Source organism: Somniosus microcephalus, chromosome 27 (assembly GCF_052327205.1).
Source record: "Somniosus microcephalus isolate GS21.2 chromosome 27, FLI_Smic_1.0, whole genome shotgun sequence".
Taxonomy (NCBI): domain Eukaryota; kingdom Metazoa; phylum Chordata; class Chondrichthyes; order Squaliformes; family Somniosidae; genus Somniosus; species Somniosus microcephalus.
Window position 1 is genome coordinate 4,580,728 of NC_141013.1, and position 21,769 is coordinate 4,602,496.

A 21,769-nucleotide genomic window follows, 5' to 3' on the forward strand; every position below is an offset into this window, starting at 1 on the left:
TGGGTTCAGATATTGAGCACTGTCTCTTGTAGCCAAACCCCAGCAAGCAGCTGGAGGGGTCAGTGGGAAAAGGAGGAATCGAGGTTAATTGTAAGTTATTCAGCGTTGCTTTGCAATTTTTGAAACCTGGGTAGGAAGCTGACTTGTGCATCCTTTTCTGGTGGTTGGTAGGAAAGGTTCAGTAATCAAACCCTCCATATCCTGGCTGAGAGCGGATCCCAGAGCACAGGTAACAGTCACTATGGAAAGAAACATGCACTGGGCGTCTAACCTCCCTCTGCTCTCCCCAGTGCAAGGCTGTAATGTTGTGGGGCACAGTGTGTAAAATAATTTAACCGTAAAGAGAGACATTTGCAGGGCTATGGGGAGTGGGATTAATTGGAGAGCTCTTTCAAAGAGCCGGCACAGGCACGATGGGCCGAAGGGCGGCCTCCTGTGCTGTAATCTATTAATTGGGAATAGTAATTGCAAAAAAAAGTGGCACAGTTCTGCTTCTTTGCTGTAGATGGGGCTATAACACCATGGGCACTGCTGTATTGGTGCTTGAAGACAGAATGACATTTGAACATAAGAATTAGGAGCAGGAGTCGGCCATACGGTTCCTCGCGCCTGCTCTGCCATTCAATCTTCGACCTCAACTTCACTTTCCTGCCCGATCCCCATATCCCTTGATGATGCCCCTAGTTGTGTTGTGTCCTATTGCACCTGCATCTAGTTTGCACTTAATTGCACGGTAAAATTTTAAGAAAAGTTCAGAAAACTTGAATTTTTTTCCATTTGCTTTTTGTCTGCATATAAATGATCCTGTTTAATGAGCTGAACAGCATCTGCCAACTCACTGATTTTTCTGGTGCAGATACATTTGATGATTTAAATGCTCTTTTTAAAACCCCAGGCTAACACTGCAATGCTGCTTGGCGTAGCTATCTATGCATTCAGCATTCGCTTAAGTGTTAACTGCATTCTTGTGCTTAGAATGGTCAGCTGAGTTTCAGAATCCGTGTTGTCGGACTTTAGAATGGATGAAGTATCCCAGTGAGTTAACACTGGGGCGCTGGCGAAGTTTCGGAGCTCTCCTGGCCTGAGTGAAGCTGGTCTCGGCTGTGATATTTCCGTCCCTTTTTGCCAGGAGGTGTAATGAAAATTCTGCACATGTTCCTGTGCACAGTGCTCCTGCTAAACCAGGTCATTGTTGGCTCTGAACTTCTCAACGTAACACGCACAACTCATTCCTTAATGTGTGGCCCATTCTAAGGGAGCCTGGTAAACCTTTGACAGAAATAATTAAAGGACCCAAATATAAAAATACCAATATCCAAAATAGAATCAGAGTCTTACAGCGCAGAAGGAAGCCGTTCAGCCCATTGTGCCTCTGAACAAGCTGCCCAATTTAGTCCCACACCTCGGTTTCCCCCCCATAACCCTGCAAATGAGTCCTCTTCAAGCCTTTTGAAAGTTCCTTTCAAATATATATTTTTCATTTTTAAAATAAAGCCGGCTTCTTGCCTTTGACCAGTTGTTAGTCCGCTGAGTCGCTAAGCCACACCGACCATGAAGATGCAAAGATCTTCGCTGCTCTGTGCTGGCGGGAGCGGGGGAGGAGTGCAGCATTTGGTCTCGGTGGGGGATTGGGGACTTGGGCTGTCAACTCTCTGATAGTCCCGGAGTCTCCTGGAATTGAGCGTTACTCTCCCAGACCCTCCCGTGAGCAATAGGAGAGAAAAATGATTGGCATTTTCTTCTTGACTCACAAGAAATAGAACTGGTTAGAATAGGTTATGGTAGTGTGGTGGTTTTAATAATGAACTAGTAATCTAGAGGTTGAGAGTTCAAATTCCAGCATGTTGTGAAATAGAATTCAGTAATATTTCTGGTAATTTGTGGCTACTGTCAAGACGAGGTGACTGAAAGAATATTGTAAAAACCCAATTGGTTCACCGCCCTTGTATCACGAGCTCTATAACAACGGTGGGTAAATGGAGTTGCGGTATCGATCTAATTAAATGTCGGAACAGGCTCGAGGGGCTGGGTGGCCTACTCCTGTTCATATGTTTGGTCTGGTAAAACCGCGCAATGGATAGAGCAGCTCTGGATCAGAGGATTGTGGGTATTGTAGCTGCCATTATTGACCGATTGTCGTGAAGGTTGACGTGTCGGATGGCCAATGGCGGGAGTGTAGAGGTGGGCTAGTTGAGGTGATCGGGGGTTGCTGGAGCCCGTGGGCATGTGCTCCTGATGTGGAGCCTTCGGGGGGGTGAAAATCAGTAGGGGGGGGTAAAGGTTACCTTTGTGCTCTTAAATAATACTGTGCAGCAATAGAAAAGCTTTGTCTGGTTTACTCCTTTGAAAACAATTGACAGCTTATCATCTAATGTTCTTGCTTCAAGATCAGAAGCATCATTCTCCAGAAAAACTAAGCTTTCAGTGGTTTACAGATCTGGAGTTGAGGGCAGGTCAGTGCAGAAGTAGGAGTATTATGGCCCTTGGCCTTTCAATAATTTGGCAATATTTCTGTATGGGAAAAAAAAGTGTGTTTTGCACGAAGCCAAGAAACAGTTCACAGGCCCTGATAGTCTCCTGATTGCAGTAACAAGGAACGCCTGTTAAATACAGTGAAAGAAATAATGGAAAACAGATTAGTTCTTGAAATAAATTCCCTGCTTTGCAATTCAACCGAACCCTTCAGATTCATGAACCAGAATATTTTCACAAATTTTTGCATTGCAATGCTTTGAAAATTAGTTAATTCAGAAGGAAAGTGAACTAACTTGTATTGGATTACTGGTATACAAACAATTTGAAGTATATTGAGCTTTTGATTGTTGCACTGATTAATGTTGGGTAGGTTTGCACTAGAGATACTGGCATGGCTCCAAATGGTAATCCGATTCAAATTCAAGGTTCCCAGGTGTGGACCACCTGGGCAGTCGGTTGAGGGATTAATATTGGTAGCCAATAGATGACTTGGGAACTTGCTAAACTTAGCTTCACACTTGCACTGCAGCTGGTGTGAAACAAAGGGCATGCATTTATCTAGCGCCTTGCTGCATCTCGCAGGGGATCCCAGGTCAGATTACCAGCCTTTCTCCTGAGTTAACACAACCAGTGTTGCATCGATGCCCACCTGGTGTCAGTGCAAACGAGGGTTATTTCGATTCTGCTCTTGAAATGTCTGTTGCACTCGGCTCCCCTGTGAGCCTGTTTTGATGGCTCTCGGCACTGCAGGGTGAAGTATTTTGTGGTCATTTGAACGTGCTTCAGCTTAGAAGTGCCAAAGCAGGCAGTGTGAGCTGATGCTTCCCTGTGGGCGTGCAGCTCCTCCACGAGCAGCCCGCCGGGTGGGAGAGGCCCTGGTGATAGCCACAGAGAATTCTGCACTGTTTCTCCGAGGGAGAAACTCCGTGTTCAGTTCGAACTCTGGAACGTTAAAGGGCCAATGGAGACAAAACGAAACAGTCTTAAAATGATGGGCACTTAAAGGGTTAAGTATTAACTTAAAAAATAAAAAAAAATTGGTGCAACAAGTTGTTTCCTGTTTCATTGTTAAATTTTACAATGTACGGTAAAGATTTTTATTAAATGCAGAGGCTCTGAACGGAGCCACTATCTTGCAGTATCCGAGGCTGGGTGGTAAAATGTGATGTTTTGATGCTCAGCCTCTGTGTTCAGTATCCTTTGCTGCTTGTTGCTATTGGAGGAGCAGTGCTGGGAATTTATTTTTTTATGTACTGAGAAAGCTAGGTGAAGTGCTGGGGCCGATGATACAAGACACCGAGGCTGGAGAGCGTAGGAGCGATATCGTCAAGTTGTGTTGGGTGGTATTAAGCTTGAGTAGGAACTGGTAACGACGCATAGAATGTACAGCACAGAAACTGGCCATTGGGCCCAACAGGTCCGTACCGGTGATTATGCTCCACACGAGCCTCCTCCCACCCCTCTTCATCTCACCCCATCCGTATATCCTTCTATTCCTTTCTCCCTCATGCTGTTATTTAGCTTCCTGTTAAATGCATCCATGGGAGGAGGGAAGAGAAAGAATTGAGGTGGGGTTGGGGGGGGGGAGAGCTAAAGGTTGTGGTTTGGAAAGTGACCAGGGAAGGGAATGAAAGATGACACATAGTTAAAGAGTGTACAGAGAATGAGGTACGGGGTGGAGAAGAAAGAGTATGTAAGGGTCTGACGGCCACCTCAGCCAGTCGAACATCCTTGTAGAACTCTAGGAGAGTGTCGCTCCCATGCCCCATTATAGTACTCTGGTCTTGGACACAGCAGTATGCTAATTATAAGGAGTTTTACTTACCACAAAATGAGATTTTATAAATGCAATTTGTAATTAATTGGGGGGAAATATGAATGGCCACGGTGAAACCATTTTAAAGTTGTTACATATTCCTTTAAATGGCAGAAAACATAAAAGGGTTTGAATTGCAGGTAATTGCTGTAGATTAGGATCAAAGGTGGACATGGGGAAGAATGCCAATGTGTGAGCATTTTGCAGAACAAAAGTGACCCAGCATATTTGTGGTGGTAATAGTCTGATTAAGCCTCCCTACTATGTGAACCCAGTTGTGTGCTCTGACCCTAACCAGACGGACTTGTGTTCATGGTGCTGGGTTGCAATGGATCTACAAAAAAAAAGTTTTGCTAGTGCAATGATGGGTTCTTTTACAGCGTTTACACTGGCCATTTAAGGGAATGTGGCATGAACTCTTCCCTGGTGTAAATCCAGCTGAATTGCTTGCATATTGGCACAAAACTGCACATCTCCAGGGATGTGTTTCTTGGGGCTTTGAATCCAGATGTTGGAGTGATGCTAAATGGATGGAGCGGGGAAAGGAATTGAGAAAATGGCGAGCAATTGGAGCGTGTTTGAGGAAAAGGAATAACGGGGTTTGCCTCTGTAGTCAATTATTGCTGTCAATTCCGTTGAACCAGTGTAACGGTGAGATTTTCATATATATGCCATGATGATTCCTCTGCTGTCACAAAATCCCAACCTTGTTTGCAGAGTAAATCTCCCCCCATGGTGTGGAGAGAGCTGAACGTTTCATCCTCTCATTTGAGGAAGAGCAGAGGAGTTCTGGTGTCCTGGCAAACACTTCTCCTCCTGCCGACACCAAAAATAAGATTAACTGATCGTTCTCTCATTGCTATTTGTGGGACCTTGCCTATTGGTTGCTACATAACAAGTGACTACACTTCAAAAGTAACTGGCTGTAAAATGCTTTATGATGTCCTGAGAATGCGTAAAGCACCGTGTAAATAAGATTCTCTGCGCTCTCATTCTCCTTGTCTCTCTCACCCGTGTGGAAGTACGGGATGCTCACGCCATGAATGTTTAGATAACTTACCTTCAGGGGCCCAGTGCATTGCCCCAGTGTTGGTTGCAAGCACAGATTTGAGATCTTCTAGAGCCAGAATCTCTGGGGCTTGAAATGTCCGAGTTTGCTAGGTGTAGCTCGGTGATTTCGTGACTGCTTTGCCAATGCAGGTGGTCATAGGTAGGAGCCTGAGATTATTGAGCAGGGGGGCTTTTTGACAACACGCCCCCACCGGAAGAGGGGGGAACTAATAGCTGAGGTCTTGCTCTGCACTGTCTTTCCCTCTCTGCAATGGGGACAGTGGGAGCATCCTGACTGCTTACCTTTACTGATTTGGGAGTGGGGATGATGTGTAGAATTGCGAGCAGCCTATGAGACAAATGAAAGATCGTTTGGCGCGGAGCGTGGGGGAGGAGGTGCTAGAATTTTGAGGCTTGTCCAAAGTAATCGAACTTTCATTGCACGCTGCCTTCCTCTTCCAGGCATGAACAGTGTAATGCAGCTTGGCATTGACTCCATGTGTCCATCCACTAAAGAAGACTTCACAGAATTTGGAAAGCTCCTGAAGGAAAAGATTACGCAGTTTGAAAAGTCAGTGCATTATGTGGACTTCCTAGAAACCTTGCTTCAAGATGTCAGCATTTCATGTAAGTCGATCCTTTGCGAATGTGAGATTTATTTTGCTTGGCTTGTGTGTCTTGTCGAACGCAGAAACCAGTCACTGTGCTTGAGCCTCCGAACCCAGCTACTGATAATCCCACACAGATGGAGTTTGTGTTTCCCAGGGTGGAGTCTCCCACAAAGCTTGTGTGTAAATTAGCAAGAGCTGAAGCTTGGAAACAAAGGATTCACAGCACAGAAACAGGCCAATCGGCGTTTATCTAGTTTCCCCTTAAATGCACCTATGCTGTTTGCCGCAACCACTCCCTGTGCTAGCGAGTTCCACGTTCTCCCCACTCTCTGGGTAAAGAAGTTTCTCCTGAATTCCCGATTGGATTTATTAGTGGCCATCTTATATTTATGACTTCTAATTTTAGACTTTCCCCCAACATCATCTCAGCGTCTACCCTATCAAACCCCTTCATAATCTTGAAGACGCCCATCAGGTCACCCCCTCGGTCTTCTCTTCTCTGGATGTGTAGTGGAACTGCAGGCGTTTAAGCAGCTAAAACGGCACCAATTTACCAGCACGGTGCTGGTAAGCTTTCTACTGCTTGTCCCACATGTTAAGGGATTGGTTTACATGATTATCTGGAGCCAAGTTGAAACTATCCCAGCTTCCCACCCCCACAGTGACTGGTCTGTCCCATCCTTCCATATCCCAGTAGTGAGCCAGTGTATTTAACAATTGTTTTTATTTTATTGAAGTCTCTTAACTTTCTTTGGTTTCATAGTTAGGCACGAAAGTATTTAAATGCCAATTAATGAGCACTGGGGGTGTCAAAAGATGACGCTGTATCCAGGGCACCAATGGGCTCGAGAAATCTAACCAGGCAAGGCTTACAAAAAATCAACTGCTGAGATTTTGAGTTGAGGCTGTTGCTGCTGAATTGGAGTATTTCTCATTCGGAGCCTGACGCTACTCCAACTCCATGCGGAACCCCAACAGGCTCAAACTGGAGAATTTCATCCTATCTGGGGCTACATTCAAGGTCCAAGCCCAATCGCGATCCTCTCTCCCAGCAGGGAGCGGTGCATGCTAGTGCGCTTTGATCATTGAGGGACCCATGGATTCTATCGCCCCCGTGTTGTTTTTGGATGTGATGTTGAAATGCCACTGTTTTTCACTAAAGTTGTGCAGCCGCTTGTGTGTGTCCGGGGCAGTCGCAGGAGTTCACCTCTGACCGTCTTTTTCAGTGGAAGTTGACGACTTGAAAAAGCTGAACAACTCTCTGACGTCGCTGTGTAGTGAAAAGCTGAAACAAGAAAAGGTAAGGAGATCCTCGGGGACCCTCTCGGCCTCTTCCCCCCCCCCCGACCCCTCCCCCCGTCGGGGGGCCTCCCCCTCCCCCTCGGGGGGGCCCTCCCAACCCCTTCTCTCCCCCCCCCCCCCCCCTCCCCCTCCCCCTCGGGGCCCTCCCGACCCCTCCCCCTTGGGGGGGCCCCTCCTGACCCCTCCCCCTCGGGGGGGGGGCCCCTCCCAACCCCTCCCGGGCCTCTTCCCCCCTCGGGGCCCCCTCCCGGCCCTCTTCCCCCCTCGGGGCCCCCTCCCGGCCTGGCCCCTCTTTCCCGCCCCCCCCCCCCCCCCATACAACGGATGTAAGCAAACCCATGAAAAAAGGTATTTTGGGTTTTAAAAATAGGAGCATAGAATAGAAGAGCAAAGGTTATGATCAGTTTGTACAAAACCTTGTTTGGGCCATCATTCGAGCCAGGTCAGCTGTGGCTCAGTGGGTAGCACACTCGCCTGAGTCAGAAGGTCATGGGTTCAAGTCCCCACTCCAGAGACTTGAGCAAAAAATCTTGGCTGACACTCCAGTGCAGTGCTGAGGGAGCGCCGCACTGTCGGAGGTGCCGTCTTTTGAGCGAGATGTTAAATCGAGGCCTGTCTTCCCCCTCATGTCGACATAAAAGATCCCGCGGCACTATTTTGAAGAAGAGCAGAGGAGTTATTCCCGGTGTCCTGGGACCAATATTTATCCCTCAACCAACATCACTAAAACAGATTATTTGGACGTTATCACGTTGCTCTTTGTGGGACCTTACTGTGTGCAAATTGGCTGCTGTGTTTCCTACATTGCAACAGTGACTCCACTGCAAAAAGTGTAAAGCTCTTTGGGATATCCTGAGGTCTGAAAATCGCTATCGAAATGCAAGTTCTTTTCTTATTTCCTGTGTGCTGTTCTGGGCTCCCTATTATAGAAAGGACATTGAAACCTAAATACAGCGTAGCTTCTCCAGGATGGCGCTAGGAATGGGAAACTAGTTATGAGGGATGCGATACACTATCCATTGGAGCAGAGACAGCTAGGAGGACATGCTATAGAGCTTTTTAAAATCAGGGTGGATTTTCAGGGTGAGTAGGGAAAGACTTATTTCCTCTGGTCGGCGAGTCGATAACTAGGGGCCATCAACTTAAATTTACCACCAAGAATGACGAGAAAGGTTGGAAGAAATGTCTTTATACAGAGAGTTGTTGGGAGCAATGAATGGTTTGCCACAAGGAGTAATTGAGGCAGACACCATTGCATCCTTTAAGGAAAAAGATAGGTGATGAAACAGGGCTATAAAAAAGAGCGTGGTGCGCTGGGATTAGTTTTGGATTAGTCTAGCAAAGAACTGTTGTAGACTCAATGGCCTGTGCTATGGTTGGAAAATACCCTTTTTTCTTTCTCTGACTAATTGTCTTGATGGTGGATAAGATGTGTTGAAGGCCCCAGTCTGCATTGAAGCTTTTCCCTAAAGTCCTATCGTCTTATCTAATATCCGAAGGAAATCCCAGACAGGGACTTGAACAAGAAACTAACAAAGACTCGTGAGACTGAAATAAAAACATTCAGCTCCTGATCAATCTCTGGGGAAAGAAATGTTTAACCATTTGCACCTCCTGGGAAATGTGGGACTAGGGTTGGGTCCCTTAAGTATTTCTGCTCCACTTAGCTTTTTAGAAAACAATAAAACATGGGGGTTGAGGAATCCTTGAAAGTATAAATCTGAGGCTGTCATGTTGCAGCTGAACAGAGTCACGGTGGAAATATTCCCTTGGAAGTGGCGCAGTGAAGCACCAGAAGTTGAGGAAGGACTAGAGCAATAGGAACACCAGCCCTGAAATAAGTGATCCTAAAGAGTTATACAAAATATTAATAGCAAAAGTAAATCCCGTAGCATTATTTTGAGTTAAATCACAACTGCAAGGGTAGGGGGCATGGCACCAGGAACCAATGTTCCCTGTATAAAAAAATAAAAAAAAGTAAATAAATTTGTGCGGTCTCTTTAACAGGCTGCGCGGCCCATTCAAATTTTCGCGCATGCACAATTTCTTGCAATCAAAAGCCTGTAAGTTGCCTGTGTGGAGCCTCCAGATCACTTGAGCGGTCGCACAGCATAGCAGGGACAATGCGGGAGTGTTCAGGACTGATGTCAGGAAGCACCACTTCGCATGCTTGTTCAATACCTGGAAGGGTCTTCTAGTAGTGCGGTAATACAGGCAAAACTCTGGAATTATTTAAGCTGCAGTTAGGTGCTATGATGGGGGAGGTGGCTGTAGGCTTCTGTAGAAAGATGAACATCCCACATCTATTTCATTGTGACCCGGGACGGTTTTTATGTGTAACAAATTATCTGTGATGATACATAGCCAGACGACAACATTCCCCTTTAACAGAAAGCCAGTGAAGATTCCTGAGGCATTTTATTATCTCTTGTGCAAATCAGTCAGCTATCTGAAGAGTGTTTACTAGCTGTCATGAAAGGTCCCATGATAAACTCCCATTACAAGGGGCATTGTGTCTCGCACAGAGCCTGCTGTATTCTGTTACAGCCTGAGGTATTCAGCTGCATCTGGTAGAATTCCTTTACTTTGTTTGATCCTTTTTATTTTCTTGTTGAAGGCTGTGCAGTCTTGTTAAATGTGCATTTTATACAGAAAGGCCTGGAAAAGGTTCAATCTGTAACATCACCCCTAAGCGTGCCCAGCCTGTTCTCCCGACCTTAGAGAGGGTGCAGAAAAGATTTACAAGAATGATTCCAGGGATAAGGGACTTCAGTTAGATGGATAGACTGGAGAAGCTGGGGTTGTTCTTCTTGGAGCAGAGGAGATTTGATGGAGGTGTTCAAAATCATGAGGGGTCTAGACAGAGTAGATAGAAACTGTTCCCATTGGCAGACGGGTCGACAACCAGAGGACACAGATTTAAGGTGATTGGCAGAAGAACCAAAGGTGACGTGAATGGTTAGGGTCTGGAATGCATTACCTGAGAGGGTGGTGGAGGCAGACTCAATCATGGCTTTCAAAATGGAATTGGATAAGAACCTGAAGAAAAATTTGCAGGGCTACGGGGAAAGGGCGGAGGAGTGGGACTAGCTGAAGTGCTCTCGCAGAGAGCCAGCACAGGCTCGACGGGCCGAATGGTTACAGCACAGGAGACCATTCTATGACCTTGCTGAATAAACCTCAGGATAAACACTGGCCACCAACTGGTTAAAAGAGTGATGTTATGCAAGTGGCCTGTGAGTGCAGGGTGTTTGAGACTGTGCTGCACCATGCTTTGGTGATTTTGCAACTTCATTTTAGTGGCCATTTAACCGGGCCTCTTGTACCTTGGTAAATATACCTCTCTGTAATCTGGACTTTGTGATCAACCGGCACCATCGGTGCTGGATAAAAAGAGTTTCCTGTATGTTCATGAGGAAAGTGGTCACAACACTCAAACGATTAGATGGTTAGGCTGTATGGATAATGCCTTTGAGCTCAACTTTTCCAGACCAGTTCCTACAACAGTAATGCACCTGCCTGTCAGATGAAATTGTCACTGGAGACAGTGGAAAAAGATGCTAATGCAAGTTATTCTGTTGGATCTTTAGCACCAAGACCTGCTCACCCATCATCGATGTGCTCGCTGACCTACATTGGCTTCCGGTCCAGCAACACCTCAAATTTAAAATTCTCATCCTTGTGTTCAAATTCCTTCATGGCCTCACCCCTCTGTTCGTACAGTTCTGCTCTCGTGTATCCCCAATTACCATTGGCGGCCGTGCCTTCAGCAGCCTGGGCCCGGAGCTCTGGAATTCCCTCCCTAAACCTCTCTGCCTCGTTCTCTTTTAAGATGTAAAACCGACCTCCCTTTAGCTCGGTGTCAGTTTTTGTCGGATTACGATCCTGTGATGTTTTATAAATACGAGCTGTTGTAGAAGTTCTGTTCATGAAGGGACAATTCCCATAACGAGTTAAGTTGACTTTTTCATTTTGTTTTTTGGCCTTTTTAGCAAAGCAAAGGCAAAAAGAAGAAAAAGGCCCCCGTGCTCGCAGGTGGATTTAAGGCGAATCTGAAGGATGACCTCGATGACTATGCTTACACGCAGGAGTACGACGACTTCATGTGATCGTGGCCAGTGATCCAGGCTTCTTCCAGCATGTTTTTTGTAGACAACCTCCTGCTGCTGGTTTCTTCGAGAGCTGCACAGAACCCTTGCGTTGTTATGGAAACAGGACTCCGGATGCCTGATATTAACGTCAACATGTTTTGTTACTGGTACCATAATTGCGCATTGTTACTGTCAGTGACAATACTCGTGTGGACAAAGTACCTGCATGGATTTGGGGGCGGGGTGGGGGGAATGGGTTGGAGAAGAGAGCGATATATATTTGAAAAAAAATATGGAGCCTTGCAGTGTCCATGCCTCATATTGTGACCTGAGCTGATGTAATATCACGTTTATTGTGGTACAGTAGAATCACAAAGTAAGATTACTATTTTTAAAATTTCTTGAATTTTGCCTGCTTTTTTGTTCCTTTGAAAACTAAAATGGACTAGTTAGAGATCCTGATTTTCTGCTGAAGTTGTGCTTTTGGTTGCTGGGTCGGTCTTCCTGCCTTAAGAGAACACGCCCTCAATATTATATGGTCTCTCTGACTTGGGACAATGGGACTTTGCTGTGACATTGCTTATTTTTATGGCCACACCTGTGGGTGCCTGAAGGTTTTTAAAGAAAATAACTTCTCCTTTATTCTTTCTCTCTTTTGTGCAGATGACCAATTTAAACACAAGTACATTGAAAGGGCCATGGTTTAAACCTGGTTGGGGGGTGGAAAAGGAGAAACAACCCAACAAGAGTTGTTATCGAGTGTACAAGGACCCTGCAGTTCAGTAATTGTTTGAGCTTAAGGGTTCCATGACCAGAAATTGCTAAAGATATTTTGTGGATTCCAGTAACAAAAACAGATTGTTATAGCCGTTTAATCCGAGTTTTGCTGGCTGGGTCATAGTCTTTACACAAGAGTAGGGTAATCTTTCCGATGAGATGTTAAACCAAGGCCCTATCAGGTGGATGTAAAAGATCACGTGGTGCTATTCAAAGAAGAGCAGGGGGAGTTCTCCCTGGTGTCCTGGTCAATATTTATCACTCAAACAGATGATCTGGTCATTATCACAGTGCTGTCTGCGGGAGCTTGCTGTGTGCAAATTGGCTGCTGTGATTCCTACATTACAACAGTGACCACACTTCAAAAAGTACTCTGGGATGGTCTGAGGCTGTGAAAGATATTATAGAAATGTCTTTTTTGGGGGGGGTAAATAATCTCATTAACTGATCAGATAGGGCTATAGGGTGGATACAGCCATTGGCGTCCAGAGTGAGGTGGATACCTGGCACGCGTAGAATCTGGCTGATCCCCCCCCCCCCCCCTCCCTTGCTGTCCTGGCTCACTGGGGAAGGAATGAGCACCTGGGTGAAGGGCTTAGGTGGCTGCTGCTGCTTATTAACAGAATTGCACATCAAAGTCACTGGCATCAGGCAAGGAGGGAGAAAAATACCGAACCTGCTTGAATATTTTCATAATGGATTAATAATACAGCCCCATTCAATGTTCATTTAGAAGGTCCATGTTCGAGACCTACAATCTGGCTTTTTGTTAAGGGTTTGGTGGGAGAAATTAGTCTCCTTGTGAAGGGTTTTTGAATCAAAGTTGCTAATGGAAGGGGAGTGAAGAATTATTTTCTCCCTCTTGAAAGCAGTGACTTGCACTAATGGAACTAAAATGCAGAATCTATTTAAGCAAAACCTGCTGCAGAAGGGAATTTGTGGCCTTTTTATTTTCACAGCTCACTGGGGAGGGGGTGTAAAAATCTCTTGTATACAGTTGAAGGCACTCATGCTTTCTATTCAGTGTAACTTCAGGACAGTCCTTTGTAAATGGTTTAGAAGTGCATATAAATTGACATTGGTACAGTAAATGCTGCGGATTCTACATTGATCATAAGGTGCTGTCACAACCCAGTATCATTTCTTGGTAAGGGAAATGTGCATTAATTTTGAAGTACCTGTTGCCTTGTCTTAATTAGTGTCAGGGCACAAACCAGGAATGGGAGTGGCTCCTGTATTGAATATCTCTCCCCTCCCCCAGTAAATTCATATTTATTATACAAAACACTTTCTCACGTCTGCAGAAAGGACACAATTTATGCAACAGATGAGTAACTTATTTTTACATTAATCTCATCTGTTTAGTCAGGAAGGGTCATTACATGTAAACATAATTAGACACGTGCCCTGTTTTAAGACAATAAATGAATATAATAATCATTTTATGCATTGTTTCCCCCTTTAAAATATATGTAATAACTGATTTGGTTGTATGGTACATGGGTGCACATACTGGTATGGTTTTTCAAACTTCCAAAAGGGAATTGCCACTTCACAGGAGTGGAACACACACAACCGTCTAATGAAACCCTAGGCCTGGCCTGACACTTCACTCCTTGAGAGTAATTTGATAATTTAAACCATTTAATTCCCCAGCAGATCAGTGAACTGCAGCAGGAGAGTTGCGACCGACAAGGGTTAGTAATTGTACAATGATTCAACTCTAGTAGGACAGGTGGATTTCTGTATCGCTGCATTTTACAAGCAATGTGTCACAAAGGCAAACATAAGATTTTAATGTAGGCAGCAGGATCAGTAGCCGACACTTCATTGAAGTGTGGTTGATTCAATCCTTGACATACTCTTGAGTTGCAAGCATCCTTCATCTTGCTGTTCAATCTCCATCATATTACTACTCCTGACACTAGCCTCACTGGAGTATAGAGAACAATATTCCTGCTGCTTAAAAAGGACTTCATCAATAAGCCATGGTGTGCTAGTAAGCATAGGAAATTACACACCATATGTATTATACAAATATCATGGATAGTTATTTCTATCTGAAATGCTTTTTAAAAAAAAAAAGCACAGCTCTAATGCAGGATGCTGGCAACAAGTGCTGGAGCCTGGTAGAGGGTGCAGACTATCCACTAAACAGCAGCCATGTAACAGAAGTGGTGTTTCATGAATCTCATCCACCCCTTGTGTCACTCCACTGCCTGAATGGATGCATGGAAGCGAATTCCTTTAAACCATTTCTAATTACTGATGAGAATTTACTGACACGGAACTGAAATATTACCAATTTGCAAATCATAAACTGCACCATGGAATCAGCCAGTCCTGTCCCAGAGATCTGTGTCAGATACTGCACGGTACAGGAAACTTTCGTTTAACTGGAGGTTAAATATCCAGAATGCTCTATCCACTGGTAAAATTCAGGAGTTGGTTCAGATAAGTTGCTTTTTTTCCCCACCAGTCAGGCTCTGCAAGCGTCTAGCTGAAGCTGTTGCTTAGCTACAGAGACGCTTGCAAGCTGCGCCGACTGTTTTGAAGCTGTTGCTTCAGACAGAGCTCAGAAGCTCCATATGTTAACATTAGCGCTCGTTTTTCCGGCAATGTTGATCGACCGGCAGCAGCTCTGTCCAGTCAGTGCCGGATACCAGAAAGTTTCCTGTACTAGTTAACAAATAGGCCCATCATATTGGATGTGGTGGAAAACACTCCTGTTGTGCCCGGTCCTACACTGTCAGCTCAACTGCTGTGTACAGGAAGTACCTTTTATACACTGGGTACTGTACATTTGAGACATAGGTTGGTTTTAGGCTGCACAAGAAAGTATTAAAAATAAATTGGTCTGAGACACCTGTGAAATTAGATTGAACATAGGCAAAAACTGTATTTACACAATTACATTTTTACAATATATAACATTTGTTCAGATTGCATTTAAAAAAGTTAAGTGCTGAAAAGTGGGAGCATGAAGAGCTAGCTGGCAATCATATCATTCAGATAGCAGCTTGTCTGCGGTTCTTTAAGGAGCTTGTTTGCTATGTCAGTGAAGTTGTGCTCGTAAGCCAGTTTGTAAAACAGGTAGATGTCCTCACAGTACTGCAATAACCCCTTCAGGTTCTGACTTGCAACAGCATCTCCCTTGTGTTGTTTAAACCTGGAAATGTTTAAAAAGAAATTAAGTAAAACAATTCCGATCCTGCCCATTAAAGGATTTCCACTTGTGCAATTCACTGCACGGACTTCCACTTTTAACTCATTCTGCCTCCAGCCTGGAACTTGCTGCAGCCTACATGTTTTAGCTTTGTCTAATGCAAATCACGACTTGCTGATTTACCTAATTTGTCTGTTTGACCTGCATGACAGTCAGTGCCAAATGTTTCAAAATCTGCCAGAACACCAACTCGTCATTCAGTGGAATCTGTATTGCAGTCTGTGACATGGCCAGACACTGCATGTTAAGAGTCAGGGAACCAGCCCATTCTACACACACCGAAGTCAGACAGAAGAAGCAGGTCAACTTGTTCTGAGGGCTTCAGCAGCATCTCTGTATTATGTCCCACAATAAATAACATTTTCTCATTTGTTTCAGAGTACACTGGAAATTAAGACATTTTCATTAACTTAATGTTTGAAACTAGTACTGAACCAGGACAGTTTATCAGCTGTAACATAATGCCCACTTTTTCTTTTAGATCCTTCGAACTAGACATCAGTGAAATAAAAGTTCTCTCACCCCTTGCAAATCCCATTTCTGTATATTATTCTCTGGGTTTCCCCAATTCTAACTGAGGAAAGCTGCATAAATATCAGCCCACTGATTTTAAATCTTAACGTTGAATACCACTGACTAAGCAATCTCCAAATCCCCAGGCTGTGGAGGGATGTGTCAGGGTGAAGTCTGACCAGAAGCTGTATGGCTGTACTCACTTATTAGAAACCTCTTCAAACAGACTGTGCTGCAGCCGGTGCTGTTGCTTAAACTCCTCCAGGTACACAAACTCACCACGGACGATCACGTGTTGGTACAACACCTCTGCCCAATCGGGTGCAAAGTCATATGCTTCTGCAACTATGGCAGCCTGGAAGGAGGGAAACGAGAGACAGACTGAAAACATTTAACTGCCAGTGGAATTGATTCATTCTTCAATAATTAAATCTCACTTGTTTATAAAATTAACCCACTCGAACTGACTTCTGGACTGTTTTGCATATCTTGCCTATACTGCTCCTACTGTAAATGTATATTTGTGAATAAACTGGTTTAATGGTTTAGAAAAGTGGTTGATCTGTCTTCAAATGATGTGATCTGGTGGGATTCCTGGAAACAAGGTAAAGGGGGCATTCTATCCCAAACTACATTTTGGTTCACAGGGATGAAGTGCTTGGCTACAGATGTAGATTTTTGCATTGGGGACAAGAATGAACCGAAGTAAACCTGAATTATATTCAAATGACAAAGTCACCATTTTACTGGGAAATAATACCTTTTTTCCCCTGTAAAAAGCGATGCATTAAGTGGATGCCCATCCACGATAGTAATCGGGAATGGTTATTCTCTTTTCTGATCGATGTAAATAAAATTGGAATCAGTGCCTTTAAAGCTACAACTATTTCACTCCTACTGCATAGCTATTGTGAGCGAGAAAAGCACTAGTTAGAGAAAAGCCCAACACAGGCACAGACTGGTACCAAGCAACAATTCACAGATAAACCAGTTAGGTTCCACCCTTTGTGTTTATTTTCCTTTAGACTCTCAATGCTGCCTTCTATCACAACCTGCCCTGCCCGACCCGACACTGCTGTGGTTACAGGACACCAGCTGTGCTTCTGTTTGGGTGGCAGGAAATTGGGGGGGGGGGGGGGGCTCTGCTTGTTCTCACCCAGGAACACTGAAGTAGAGTGAAGCGCTGCCAAATGTGGCCCAATATTTTTTTTTAAGTTTGCGAATTTTGTACTGGCTAAGTGAGATATTTTCTCACTTAACGCATCCAATACTCTGAGCCATGGGAATGGACACACGAGGGCACTGAAGCCCCAACCTCAGGAGACAGTCCCATTGTATCTGTGCGGCATTTCAACTTCCTGCATCAGTCATGCTTGTGGCTTTGAGCAAGACACAATTTGGTGCAGTTTTGCGCTGTGAACTAACCAGAGAAATGGACCTTAGGTTCAGGAGTCTGCAGTGGGTTTGAAGGTGAAGTTGTCAGAATGTTAACCCATTGCTTCACTCGTCAAGCTCAGACTGGAACCTTGGGACGTGAACTTCTAAAGAGTCAGAATCATCAGAGATCTGGGCTCCACATTTTAATGAAATCAGTGATAATTTGGAGGGAAGGGGTTGAAAAAGCAATTATTCAAACCCATTAGCGAGAAAGCAATGGAGTCCAGCCATACTCAGATTTGAAACTGAAGTGAGGCAGCTCGATTGAGACAACTGCAGGTATTTTTAATCATGTAACTGAACAATTCTCTCAGTACCTGATAGAACCTCGGCAAGGAGAGGATACAAGGCATCAGGTCCTTTCTCTGCAGGTTGATTAACTGCACACCCTGATTGTTGTTTAGGAGGTGAAGCTGGAGAGTCACCAGTTTGGCCAGTTTCACACACTGAGAGGCACGTCGGATACATGAGTCCTGGAAAGAGGAAGGTTAGCAAGTATTTCCAATCTGAACAAACCCAGTACCTGTACCTCCTTAACATGATAAACTTTAAAACCATAAACTAGGACTTACTTAACTCAGGAAAACCTCTCTCTATTTAGACACCATCACACTCAACAAGCTGGACTTGTCCTAAGCCCAAGTTACAGGACTTTAAGGATCACTTTTTACAGCAGTGGGCAGCAGCTATCTACTGTTATGATTTGAGCAGTTTCCATTTTTCACACACCCAGTGCAAATGATCACTTAAGTAGGTAGGTCCACGCTTCCCATGAACCGCAAGGCGACCTCATGGACAAGATGGTGGGGGTGGAATAGGATGCCAGGCTGAACAATAAACCCATTCCACCGTTGATAAGGTCACTTAATATGGAGCGCACCACCTGGCACTCCCCCCATCTCCTCGGTAGATGGTAAGGCGACACTGATAGACCGTAGATCTCTGGCTACAAATTATTATAGAATTATACAACACGGAAGGAGGCCATTCGGCCCATCGTGCCTGTGCCGGCTCTTTCAAAGAGCTCTCCCAATTAGTCCCACTCCCCCCTGCTCTTTCCCCATAGCCCTGTGAGTTCTTCCCCTTCAAGTATTTATCCAATTCCCTTTTGAAAGTTACTATTTATTGAATCTGCTTCCCTTTCAGGCAACACGTTCCAGATCAACAGCAACTCTGCATAAAAAAAAATCTAATCTCCCCTAAACTTAATTAGGTTTATTAAAAAGTAGAATTAATCAAAAACAGTAAGATACACTACAGGTTTCACAATAGACAAATACTTGATTTCTTAGCAGCATTTTAGATTCATTTCAAGAATAATAAAACATCTCCACATTTCAAAAATTCTAACTTTAAACAAAGAAGAAAAGCTCGTCTGAACTCAGATATTGGGGGTAGAATTTTCCACCAGCCCCAGATGATGCAACTGCCTGGCGAGCAGAGGTTAATGGAACAGTCTGGTTATTGTGAAACACTTACACCCACTCCTTGGCTTTGAAGCCCAAAAGAATCTCAGAAACATACAATTCACAATTAGTCAAAATCTGACAAAAGACCACGTCACCCATCAAAGCAAGACAACAACAACTTGCATTTATATAGCACCTTTAAAGTAGTGAAATGTCCCAAGGTGCTTCACAGGAGCGTAAATAAGACAAAAATTGACAGAGCCAAAGAAGATGTTAGGACAGGTGACCAAAAGCTTGATCAAGGAGGTAGATTTTTATTTATTTATTTATTTATTTTTTATTTTTTTTTTTTAAAAAGGAGGAGAGGCTGAGGGAGGGGGTAACAAGACTCACAAGTCAAGCGTCATAGGGACCAAGGAAACAAATCAAGCACCAGTTTCAGGCCACTCATCCCCTTCAGGACAAAGCAGAGCTGACTGGTTAAACAGGTCGACACTCGACAGTCCCCACAGCTGGTCATCCCTTTGAAGGCTTGGTGGAATAGTACACAAGATAAACTGAATCTGGAAGATCAGAGCCAATGATCTGTATGAATTGTTTCTATCTGGGTGAACTTTGAGTCCAACACTGATTAGTTTGTCTTTTAATCAGTAGTGAGCCATCTGCTTCTGAAATGACATTAATGCACACAGGCAAGCGGTTTCCAGCCAGCAATAAAATTAAAGTGGCCACAGGGACAAGCTTCCACGGAGAACATTTAAAACTATGGGGGAGAATTTCCACAGGGATCTCCGAGTCTCCTGCCATAACTCCAGAGCAACAGGTAACAGGTTCGACAGCCAGAAATTTTATGTGCATGTCGTCAATGAAATGAGAGATCTCTGATGTGTCACAGCTTGTTAATGAGTGAATAAAAGTATGAGTAAATTTGATGGTTGCCGTCAAAGGTGACCTGGGTATTTTTTAGAATAAGACTTCTATCAGTTTAGTGTCTGCTGTGGCTCAGTGGGTAGCGCTCTCGCCTTTGAGTCAGAAGGTTGTGGGTTCAAGTCCCACTCCAGAGACTAGAGCACCAAAATCCAGACCGACACTGGTGCAGTGCTGAGGGAATGTTGCACTGTCGGAGGTGCCGTCTTTCGGATGAGACATTAAACCGAGGCCCCTGTCTGCTCTCAGGTGGATGTAAAAGATCCCATGGCACTATTTCAAAGAAGAGCAGGGGAGTTCTCCCCGGTGTCCTGACCAATATTTATCCCTCAATCAACATCAGTAAAAAAAAAATGGATCTGGTGATTTATCACATTGCTGTTTGTGGGAGCTTGCTGTGCGCAAATTGACTGCCGCGTTTCCTACATTACAACAGTCACTACGCTGCAAAAAGTACTTAATTGGCTGTAAAGTGCTTTGGGATGTCTGGTGGCTGGAGAAATGAAAGTTTTTAAAATAATTTTCCCGAGAAGGAAACAAAAACAAGACTGAAAATAGAAGCTGCTGAAACCGCTTCACACTTCCCAGCCACTCTCGCAATCCTCTGCAATCCCACCACAGAGGCATAAAGCAAGACCCCATTTAACTAACTAGTATTTTTCTGTGCTTCCATGCAAGTTAACTGACGTACAAAGAGCCCTCCTATGAAACAATGTCACTCGCATACCATAAACAAAGTGAACTCTGAACAAGGCAAATTGCCCGTTGGAAAGTTGGGTAAGGGAGTTCAAGCATCTGATGTCTAATCAGCTGCAGGGCCAGAACAAAAGGAAAGCATTCACAACGAGCAACAAGGAAACCCAACTACAGTTCTGTGATTGAGGCTGTGTATTTCGGATGGGACGTTAAACCGAGGCCCCGTCTGCTCTCAGGTGGATGTAAAAGATCCCATGGCACCATTTTGAAGAAGAGCAGGGGGGTTATCCCTGGCCAACTGTTATCCCTCAACCAACACCTACATTGTAACAGTACTTAGTTGGCTGTAAAGCACTTTGGGACGTTGCGAGGTCGTGAAAGGCGCCATATAAATGCAAGTCTTTCTTTTTATTTCTTTCCAATATCCCAGACTCGTGGAGAGCTGCTGGCTGTAACAGAGCGATGAGCCAGGTTTGTTTTTAAATTCACTAAGCTCAGAGACACTGATCAGAAAGATAATATAGTCTGTTTCCCAGTGATAAATGAACCAAGGAGTGTATACGATGCAAGACTGGAAACTCATTCTACACAATCGTTTCAAATGTCAGACTTAATGTCGCTCGCATCTTCAGAGTGTTCAGGCAGAAACAGGTTTGTGGATCATCAAGAATTACAATTACACGAATCACTCGCTTTGGAAATCTCTGTAAATTAAATGTCATATCATATAACTTCCCATAACAGCTGCAGACTTGCACTTATGTTAGGTGACAATTCCTGGAGAAGCAGGGTGGGGAGGTTAGGAGATGGAGGCTGAATTAGCAAGTTTGAAACTAACAAAACATGATTAAGAATTAATACTTTTCTTTCTGACACATGGATCTCTGCACTTTTTGGGTTTGTGCATCTATATAAAAAAAAATAACTTGTATTTCTCCAGCACCTTCCGTGACCTCAGGACGTCCCAAAGTGCTTCACAGCCAATAAAGAACTTTTAAGGGTGTTGTCGCTGTGGTAGTATCTGCATTTCTGTGCTGTGGGTTGGTGCCCCAGTGCTCAAGGGTCAACCCCATCTACCGTGGGGTACTTTCACCAACTGGAATGGGCTGAAGGGGAGCAACTGCAGTCACGAGACAGAAATCCATGCCTTCCACCAGCTGTATCCCCTCACAATGGTCCAATCTCAGGCTAAATTTTCTTTTTTTCTGGTCATAAGAAAATTGGGATTTTTAAAAAAATCTACGCGCACGTGAAAATGCTGCGTGCAAGTGGCGTATTACGTGACTCAAGTTCCATCCACCCTGCTCTTTGCTCGGACTGCCGAGTGTTTGGCAAGGGAATGTAACCCTTCCATCCCTTCACTCGCGGGCGGCTTCTAAGGGTTTGGATCCAAGTGGCATTGGGAAAGACCTCGGTCAGGTCCCTCCGCCTGCAGCTAA

General features: G+C 44.5%; 2 protein-coding genes across 5 annotated transcripts in view; one reads left to right on the forward strand and one right to left on the reverse strand.

Moving 5' to 3' along the window:
• The window catches only part of LOC147099903 (eukaryotic translation initiation factor 3 subunit J-like), a 42,128-nt gene extending 25,714 nt beyond the window's left edge, over nucleotides 1–16,414 (forward strand). For both annotated transcript variants that reach the window (XM_085968396.1, XM_085968398.1), the window contains exons 6-8: nucleotides 5,804–5,968; nucleotides 7,179–7,252; nucleotides 11,247–16,414. In XM_085968396.1, coding sequence (XP_085824522.1) covers nucleotides 5,804–5,968; nucleotides 7,179–7,252; nucleotides 11,247–11,363 — 356 coding nt within the window. In that variant the 3' untranslated portion in view covers nucleotides 11,364–16,414. The remainder of the gene's footprint in view (nucleotides 1–5,803; nucleotides 5,969–7,178; nucleotides 7,253–11,246) is intronic.
• The window catches only part of spg11 (SPG11 vesicle trafficking associated, spatacsin), a 147,659-nt gene continuing 140,886 nt past the window's right edge, over nucleotides 14,997–21,769 (reverse strand). For all 3 annotated transcript variants that reach the window (XM_085968394.1, XM_085968393.1, XM_085968395.1), the window contains exons 38-40: nucleotides 17,616–17,771; nucleotides 16,065–16,216; nucleotides 14,997–15,291 (exon numbers count right to left, since the gene is read on the reverse strand). In XM_085968394.1, the coding sequence (XP_085824520.1) occupies nucleotides 15,111–15,291; nucleotides 16,065–16,216; nucleotides 17,616–17,771 (489 nt within the window). In that variant the 3' untranslated portion in view covers nucleotides 14,997–15,110. The remainder of the gene's footprint in view (nucleotides 15,292–16,064; nucleotides 16,217–17,615; nucleotides 17,772–21,769) is intronic.